This window comes from Wasmannia auropunctata, unplaced genomic scaffold (genome assembly GCF_000956235.1).
Source record: "Wasmannia auropunctata unplaced genomic scaffold, wasmannia.A_1.0 LD336051.1, whole genome shotgun sequence".
In the NCBI taxonomy this organism is placed as follows: Eukaryota; Metazoa; Arthropoda; class Insecta; order Hymenoptera; family Formicidae; genus Wasmannia; species Wasmannia auropunctata.
Window position 1 is genome coordinate 561,949 of NW_012026839.1, and position 9,689 is coordinate 571,637.

The 9,689-nt window shown below is 31.5% G+C and overlaps 1 protein-coding gene, 1 long non-coding RNA gene and 1 pseudogene across 8 annotated transcripts; 1 reads left to right on the forward strand and 2 right to left on the reverse strand.

Annotated features, from left to right (window-relative positions):
* The window catches only part of LOC105451491, a 2,054-nt pseudogene extending 1,522 nt beyond the window's left edge, over positions 1–532 (reverse strand).
* A 13-nt stretch (positions 533–545) lies between these two features.
* LOC105451490 (tuftelin-interacting protein 11-like) lies at positions 546–7,035 on the forward strand. 6 transcript variants are annotated; one of them, XM_011691971.1, is made up of 10 exons: positions 546–696; positions 3,771–4,111; positions 4,236–4,323; positions 4,420–4,894; positions 4,976–5,177; positions 5,261–5,651; positions 5,725–5,866; positions 5,968–6,396; positions 6,476–6,627; positions 6,732–7,035. In XM_011691971.1, the coding sequence occupies exons 4-6, from the start codon at positions 4,455–4,457 to the stop codon at positions 5,594–5,596; spliced, it is 978 nt and encodes a 325-aa protein (XP_011690273.1). In that variant the 5' UTR covers positions 546–696; positions 3,771–4,111; positions 4,236–4,323; positions 4,420–4,454; the 3' UTR covers positions 5,597–5,651; positions 5,725–5,866; positions 5,968–6,396; positions 6,476–6,627; positions 6,732–7,035. The 6 variants fall into 6 exon arrangements, 3 of the variants coding, with proteins under 3 accessions (XP_011690273.1, XP_011690272.1, XP_011690274.1); XM_011691970.1 differs by having other exon boundaries at positions 5,261–5,592; positions 5,722–5,866; XR_974588.1 differs by having other exon boundaries at positions 550–696; positions 4,420–4,704; positions 4,825–5,866.
* Positions 7,036–7,277: 242 nt separating this feature from the next.
* On the reverse strand, positions 7,278–9,682 carry LOC105451492. 2 transcript variants are annotated; one of them, XR_974591.1, is made up of 2 exons: positions 9,405–9,682; positions 7,278–7,811 (listed from the first exon to the last, which is right to left on the reverse strand). It is a non-coding gene; the product is annotated as an uncharacterized LOC105451492 (long non-coding RNA). The 2 variants fall into 2 exon arrangements; XR_974592.1 differs by having other exon boundaries at positions 9,379–9,682.
* Positions 9,683–9,689: the final 7 nt, after the last annotated feature.

Below are 9,689 nucleotides of genomic sequence, written 5' to 3' on the forward strand. Positions count from 1 at the left end.
CTGAGAGAACTTTTATCGAAACAGTCTTAGGTAAAATTGAACGTTTGACAGTAATTTTTTTCGGTTTCCACTTGCTGCCTTTATTTACAAAATTTACCTATATATTATATCTTGTGTGGGGTCTTTTGGAAATCTATAAGAATATATTGTTTTACAGAAAAATTATTTTTACAGTTCACATATCAGATAATGTAATAATAATAACAGATACTCACATATAAAAAGTAACTCCACAATTTTTTGCTTTGGAAAAACTACACGAAATACAGTTAACCATTTTTTAATTATATATATAGAAATATATTTATATAATATAATAGTCTCAATATAATTATAACAACCTCACGAGAGTCATGTAACCTCTTAACATGTGAAATAAAATCTTCCATAGTTCCATGCTCGATCAAAAGCCAATCAAAAGCTTCTACTATAGCGCCGTTTGCGGATAAACAGTGCGTTAGATGGTTGACTGGTGATGTCATTTCCGATTACAAATTTCTTACCCCCACCACCGATATGCTCTCTTCAGTCCTGCATGTATGTACTCTCTCTTGTCGTTCTAGTTTTTCAAAAGCTATCGAAGTGAACAGTACATTTTGTTGGTTGCTCTGCGAAGATTTATTATATTTGATTAAGTGGAATTACACACACACACACACACACACACACATATATATATAGAGCAATTAAAACAAGGTAATATTTGTTTTGTTTTTTAATAAAGTTATTTAATTATGCTACAATTAAGAAAGTGTCGAATGATTGAATATATCGAAACTTATCATAAAAGCATCGAATACAGAGCAAGCGAACGCGGCGAACAGAAAAGCCATATAATAAGAATTAAAGTGTTTGAACTTGAATTTATATGCTTAGATTATTGCATATTGAAAGATGTATAAAGGTCGGTATATATTCATAATCGGTTCTTTTTACTGATCTGTATACATGGAGAGTTTTTCAAACAAATCGACAAAGAAGTCATTTTCCATTTTTGTCTGTCATTGAATATCGAATAAAGACAGATAATGACTCGTGTGTCGATTTGTCTAAAAAGGTCTCTTTGGCTACGTTCCGTTTCACGCATGATGCGCATGATTTATCCTTTCATCTTTGTTTAACATGTAGTAAACAAAGATACAATAATATATCATGCGCATCATGCGTGAAACGAAACGCAGCCTTTATATGTATAGTGATCACTGTGATCAGTGATAAAAACCGATTATGATATACTGACTTTGAACATGTCGACATTCAATTTGTGTCTCTTAGCTAAAAAGCTTCCATGAATTACTAATCAGCATTGTCAAGGCGTTCTTAATTGGGGCAGTCCTGATCGATAACACATATATATTATGAATATAGAAAATACCTGGTAAGAACATAATGGAGTAAAGCATAAAAGAGGAGAGTAAAATAGTTACTGTAATGGATATGAGGGACAAAAGAATAGTGACAGATAAATTCACAGAATGTGAACGTTTTACTAAAGAGAAACCTGAGCGCGTAATTTCTTGGAAGCGTAGCATGTCCTTACTTTTGAAAAGATGGCAGAGGAAAGACAAAGTAAAAATTGATCAAAAACTTCTTTAAATACAGACCTTATTCTTAAAAAAAAAACTTTTTGATACAATTATTTTTCGCGGAGATATGCTTATTTAAAGTTATGCGATAATTTCGTTGACCATATAATTGTGATCCACATGGGTTTTTAATCAAGAATATAACTTTAACGGTTACAGTAATATTTTTGACACATTAACTAATTGTAGCGATATGCGTTGGCGATTCTCCCGAAGGGGAATCGACAGGAGTGGAGTAAAATAAAATAAGCTGAAGCTTGTTTGCAGTATATTGATTTATTGCTTAACAAGCAGAATGCCAGCGCGACTAGCACTTAGCCGTTAGTTGCGGTCCGAACGTTACGGATAATAGTGCGCAGAAAAAACGAACGAGTGGTTGTCTCTATGCGGACTATTGCAGAAGTGCTGCTGGCGGCGGTGATTTTTAACGCTCCTGGTTTTTAAACCCCCTGATCTTCCGGAAGATTCGCATGATATTCGGCACATCTGGCCTGCAGACGTTGTTTGTCTCGGTTGTTTGTCCCAGTTGTTTGTCGGTCAGTGGAATCTTCCGAAAGATAGGGGCGGTAGGTCTTTGTTCGCGCAAGCTCAACTGCGTCGCCTTTGAATCTTATAGGGAGATCGGCGCCGCGGCCGAGCCCCGCGATTCGCTGAGACGCCCACAGGCGAGCGCGCCAAATCGGCGAGCGCGGGTCATTTGAGCGGCGATATCGGCACAAAATCGCGACTATTTTCGAACACTAATTCTTTTTAGTGTTTGGAGGTTTTAATTTAAAGTCTTTTTTAATTATTCATATTTTAGTTAAGTAAAGGGTTATTTTTAATGGCCTAAAATTTTATTGTTTAAATGTCTTAAATCAATATTAATATAATCTATTTGAATATATAACATTATTCAACAAAATTAAAACAAGGATTACCTGTCCTATCCTTCAAAAATAAGCAGATTTAAAGATAGAATAATTTCATTAAAGATGATCATAAGATTTTCCAAAATCATTTTTAGCTTATAAAGTCTCCATTTTTTAATATCTTAGAAAACGATTAACTAATTTTTTTCCAAGCAGTATAGATGTAAATGGAGATACGACAAATCGCAAAAAATTTTTTCAAACTTTACAAAGTTCTATGAATTAAAAATCGTACATAAATAGGGTATAAAAAGGCCTTGCTTCAATGCGGCATAAAAAGGTTTTTGTTTCACTGTTGAATAACTCGTTAAAAAAAATCAACAAAGCTTAATAAAAAAAGCAAATTAAAGGAAAAGATTCACTCTTTTAAAAATTATAAACCGCATTTATGTATAAAATTTTTAATTCACGCTATTTAACTTTGCAAAGTTCAGAAAAATTTTGCAATTTGTCGCATTTCTATTTATATTTATTACATTATTACAAACAAAAATATACCGAATTCATTTAAAATCATATATTGTTGAGTATTACTTCTAATTATAAGTCACTATGGAGTGAGTAAAATAAATTTAAATTATATAACTTTACATATCTAGTATAATTGTAATAGATGTATGATATTAATTGTATATAATTATATATACATATAATTTTTGGTACACATATACATATAAAAGCATGTTCGAAACCAGCTTAAAATTCAGCGCAACACGCAGGTAGCGGCTGATATCTCGCTTCGGAACTTTCCACACGGCATGCTTGATGGTCAAACGACCGACAAGTGACTTTATTTGTCTCCTTTTTAATTTGCGAAAACAACTTGTTTGTCACTTGCTCGACCGGAAGTGCCGAGGCGAGATTTCGGCCGAACTGAGAGGGGAAGGTGGAGCGAGCCGACGCTGCGTGAGGCAGTCTTCTCGCAACCGACCCTCGCGGCACTTGCTAACGATTCGGTAACGCGGCTTGTACTCCTTTTCTAGCACTCGCTAAAAGTCTAGCAACGATACTCTTATTCTCGTCTTTCGTAAGGCGATCTGATTGGCAATTTGCACTCTTGTGCGGTGCATCGGATCGCGCTTACCTCTGTAAATATTGTAAATAGTCAAATTTCGCGTCAAAGAATAAAGGTGTTCGTGTACAAGTGCGCTCAATTTATTAACAGACACACATTTCCACGCTCGTTCCTATCTCGCGGCATTTATTCAATCATCGCGTACACGTTTACTAAACAAAGCACAAAATTTAATCTTCGTCTTTTATTTTCTTTCAGAGAGAGAAAATGATATGCCAATCTCATCGTTTACATTTTAAGGATAATAATTATTCCTATGTAAACAGAGTATCCGTAAAAGAGACAGATTATGTTGACTTCACTTATCAATTTGTAATGACTATATTTTTGTACCCAAAATAATATTATAAGTTTTCAAAAATTCTCTAAACTTTAAATAAGAAAACCAGCAATATGCCAGATCCAATTGTTGTAAATGTTGACATCTGGGTAAAAAGTAATCAAATAATTAATTGTGAGAGAGATTACTGTTCATACACGTTAACTCTAAGATAATTGAACAACCTGTCAAAGTTACAAAGTATGAAGATTTTAAACAGGTATCTATTATGATCATGCATATTTTCTTCCTGTCATTACTATTCACTCATTCTTATAAATCGCAATCTAACTTTATAAGATTTTGTAGTATTTGACATTTTTCTGATTTATTTTTTAATACAGAGAATTTACGGAGCATTGCAGTCGTTTACGAAAGTCTACAATTGCAGACGACGGGATCGGCGTCCCAATAAAGGACCAAAATATATTGGTAAGTAATATTTGAATTGATAAATAAGATATTGTTAAAATACTATTGTATACATTTTTGTTAAAATAGATTATAATTATATTTTCTTTATTGAAGCTAAAGAATTATATGAAGCCTGTTACCCCATCAAAATGTCTCTTTTTTATTCGAATGAGCAAGGTTGTACTAACGAATTCTATGGATTTAAGCGACTTTGGGCACACAAATCTGATAACCAATGGGTTCTTTTATCGGATTCTTCTTCGAATATTTTTGACATACCACGAGGAACTGTTCCGGTTTTACAGTCGTGCAGTTTTAAAACGAAACTGCTTAAATTAGAATTTTGGAATAACTCTATATTAAACTCAGAGATAAATGGTGCAGCAATTATGCTTATTGGTACGTCAGAATTTATACTTCCTAGAAACCCTAAACAGAGCTTAAATCACCTATTAGATAGTATTAGCCAGAAGATTAATCACAACAATCCTGACATCTTTAATACAATAACAAATTTAGGTAGAGATCCACATTTGGATATACTCCACCTTCAAGAAAACTTTGACGAATATTGTATCATTTTTAAAAGATATTATAATTGTTGCTCAATATTCAATCTTTTCTTATTCTCTTAAAACTAAATATAAATTTGTTTCAATGTTATTCGCAGCGATGTAATAAAGAGTTTTTATAAAAGTGAATTTTACTGCAAGAAAGTGTCTCAGATGACCCCTGAAGTGCTATCTTTTAATCAGGGACATATGCATCGATTTTTAAAAAATTATTTGAATAATGAGAAGTGTGTGAAAGATATCAAACCTTCTTTAGATGAATCCAAAAAGCTATCGTCTTGCAATTTTTCTGAGCTTCCTGTAAAGTATTTTAAAAAATATATATTTCTCATAATAAATAAATTATTATTTTGTGTAACAAAAATTATATTTTATTATTGCAGGATAAAATAATAGTAAAAATAATGAATAATTTAGATATGATATCATTAAGTTGCATGAGCAGAGTAAATAAACGTTTCAATGATTTATCATGGGATAGTCAGCTGTACAAATGTTTGAATTTCTGGAACATATACTTAACGTGTATGAACAATAATCTCTCTCACAATCAGTTATTTAGATTACTTTTTACCCAGATGTCAACATTTACGACAATGGGATCTGGCATTTGCTGGTTTTCTTATTCAAAGTTTAGAGAATTTTTGAAAACTTGTTGCGAGAATTTAACACACCTACGATTCTGCCCTCAATTACCCTCAGTTTCCAACAATTCGTAAGTTTCATCAAGTTTAATTCTACGTGATATTTCAGAGATATGTAAAAATTTGAAAGGTATATGTATAAGTATGACTGTTATTATTACGGATAAATTATATATGACTATAATACATATATATTTTAGAAGCCGTTATTACCCAATTGGATTTTGGAAAATATATTAGACACATTAGTGTTACCAAAATTAACATTGGAGGTAGAGGAATGGAATCCTTTAATTGAAATTGTACCTATTCACACATGGATTCATCCTTGGCTGCTGTTATTACGTAAGTACATATACTCATTTTTTTACATCACATTTCACATATTTGATTATGGAATTTTGAATTAACGTTGTAATAATAACTGTTTTTTTTATGTTATTTAGAAAATCGTTTAGATACTTTGATTTATCCAATAATACGTAGAAAACTTGAATCTGCGTTAGGAGGTTGGCATCCATCAGATAAATCCGCTAAATTAATGCTGCAGCCTTGGGTAAAGGTGTTTGCCAAAAGAGACATGAAAGCGTTTTTAGTCAAAAACATTATTCCAAAATTGCAAATAGCCTTGTTCGAGTTTGTGATAAATCCACAAGAGCACTCAGATCAGTGGAAGTGGGTGTACGAGTGGGAGGAATTAATCCCTGTCAATATCATGGCAGGATTACTTGAGAAATTCTTTTTTCCAAAATAGTTGAGAGTTTTGGCACTTTGGCTCAATCATTCGCCTAATTATAATGAAGTCGCAACTTGGTACGTGGATTGGAAAAGAATTAGGCTAAGTGACAAATTACTAGCGGAAACAGTAATAAAAGGTACATTATACCTATAATAAATTTACATCTTTCTCACGTTTTGACGGTTAGTAAAATAAGAAACAAATACAATTTACAGAGTACTTTAAAAAAGCGTTGGTCATGATAAATAGGGCACACAAAATCAATGGGCCACAAAATCATCAACCTGAAACACTAGAACTTTCATATTTAACGAGCTTAGATCCAACAATATCGCAAACGGCGCCGATTGCGCAATCAAGAATGGAGGTAATTATTCATTTAAATTGCTTGATTGTTGTTAAATAATAACTCAAGTAATATACCTACTACTATTGTCTATATATAATTTTAATACTAATGTTTTCTTACAGAAATTAGCAGAGGCAGTACGAACAGCCCTGCAAATTCCGCAGAGTTTCAAAGATTTCGTACAAAAGCAATGCGAAATGAGAGGTATATTGTTTATGCCGATTCCGAATAAATACAAGGAGGCTAAGCAAGTGTACAAAATTGGTAGTGTTCAGGCAGTATTTGACAGCAATATGATTTGTGATGACAGCAGATGACTTGTTTGTATATAATGGTACAAATTGGACACCAACGGATTTAAATATCATGTTGGATAGGGAACTTTAATATGTATTGTATTGTAAATATATATATAGTGATTTTTAACAAGTTTAATATATAGTATAGATACAGTATCTTATTTAAATAGCGGTAATGAAAATTAATATAACGCTATAATTTTTTTTAAAATTATTATCATAGTTTTTTTTGGAAAATCTTGTTTATGTAAGACAGGTTACAGTAAATGTTCCTGTAAACGTTATTTACTTTAAAATGTAAGTAAATATAGATCCACCTTATCTGCTATTTTTGTTATCGATTTATTTTAATAAAGGAACCATAATTAATAGGGTTGCAAATAATATATTTTATTATATTATTTAAATTAATATTTAAATTAATTAACACATGTAAACGTTATTCGCAATGCTAATAACTTTACTTAATTTCATTAGTTCAAAACTATAAAAAGCAACAATTCAATTGGAAAAACCTACCGTTTGATGTTTTATTAATTGCTGTTATTAATTTTATTTATTCAAATAGTTTAGAATTATCAGTAATTTATTAATAAACTTTCTTCGGATTTAACAAAAAAATGAACTAACAAAATAATAAATTCCTTTCAACTAAGCTTACTCTACAAATAAAAGATAATACAAAGTCGCACAATAATTTACTAATTCATTGTTATTTATATATCGAGCGGTTCAGCTATTGAAAATCCAAACGTTTGTATAATATCCACTCCTTTCGCCGGAAAATTAGGCCTAGGAGATTGCATCGTGACTCTTTGACATCGTATAGGTCTTACTTTATCTTTTAAATTTATGTCGCTGTTGTAAACATAAATTCTTTCCAAGGAGCGCCCACGATAATATCTGAAATTAGCAAAAATAGCATATTTATTTTTAATGAGCTTTCTGATAAGCGTCTTTGAGTTAATTATACAGCTTCAGTTTATTACCACCAGATATTTATACAAATTCATATATATTCATATATATTTAGTACCTAAATTAAACGGTATAGAATTGGACGTTTCGGTTACATTTTGAGCCATACTTAGCGATAATTCTTTTAATTTCATGCTCTTGGATTAAGATAGAGTAATAATTCAAGATGTCATTCCTGATTTTTCACCATGATTTCAAATTCAGATGAAAACCAAAGCGAAAGACAAAACAAAAAAAAACGAAAAGCATAAAAATGCAATATATATCTTTCGGAGTAATAAAGTAAAATTTCTCAATTATGTGTTAGAAAGGTCAAACAATAAAATTGTAAGTAAGTCCAAAGTCAAAAATAAAAATTTTTATTTCGTATTTTAACGAGAGAAAATATGCTGCTTAGCATATATTTGTCAATCAATGCATTAACGCATGATTCTCATTATTCAACTTTATCTACAATATATTCCATTCATATCTCACATTAGAGTGAGACGTAATTCGTGGTATAAGAAAATGATGACAGTTCACATAAAATCAGTAAAAAGGTGTACAGTAGTAAAATGTTTTTCATATAGATACTTCGTTTTTAAGAAAATTGATTTTGAAAATTCGTCAGATACGCCTCAGATACGACTAATTACAATTTGGCTCATCGTACCAATAAAAGCCATGAAATTAAGAAAGTAGGAACGCATTAGAATCCGTTTATGTTTCTTTAATTCGTCAAGCAGATCTCTTTTTGTGATAATGAAGGATAATAAAAAATTAATAATTTGTACAAAAACTTGTGTTATTTAAATCATATCACGGTTGAAGTTTGTAAACGCCAACACGAACAGAAATGAATCGGTAACGGAATGCTAAGTTTCAGTATTCAATCATAGGTATCTGACGAATTTTCTCTCAATACCAATTTTCTTGAAAATAATTGATTAAAAATTTACATCGATTGAATCTGATTTTTTTTAATGTTGATAGTATGCACAAAACAAGATGTAACCTGTTCATTTTTTGTCTATCTCACACATTTCTTATTTACTTCATATTTTTGTAACTATATGTTGCTTCTATTAAGTGGAACTATAAAATATTGAAGAGGTACGCTTTATGAGACCGGTACGCATTCGGTAACTTTTCTCTATATTATATTGAGTATTGCTTGCACGGCCGATACTTGACTGTGTAATATGAAAAGTATAATATTTTATATATAAATTATATATTTTTCATTTGTATACTGTACCTGTAACTTATATAGACTCATACAATGATGTATATAAATGATTATTGTGATTATAATCAATTATATGATCAATACGTATGTATATTTTTTTTAGAATTGGGTCTACGTAAGTGTAAGTTGATAAAGAATAAGGGATTCTCTTATCTCGAGAATCTGGAGTTTCTCGAGCATTTAGATCTGAGCAGAACAGATGTAGAAACTTCAGATTTTCGATATAAGAGAATCCCTTAACCTTTATCAACTTATACTTACGTGTACTTAATATTTAAACATATTACTATGTATATATGCTCCTTAAGGACATCAGGCGCTGTATCAGTGAATCTTTTGATCTCCTTATGTGGAGCATAGAACTACAAGCCTCTTCCATCTTATTCTGTGGTTCGTCCGATATCCGAGGCCTGTTCGAATTAATTGCTTTTCGGACTTGCTGGTGATTGGCCCACAGAATCCTATCCAGCCGTCAGAGTTGTGCTGACTGTCGGTTGGCCGGAAGAACCGGTGGTGGCCGATTTTTATTTTATTTATTTACTTGAGTTCTAGGTGGTTTTGAACTCGGGTCT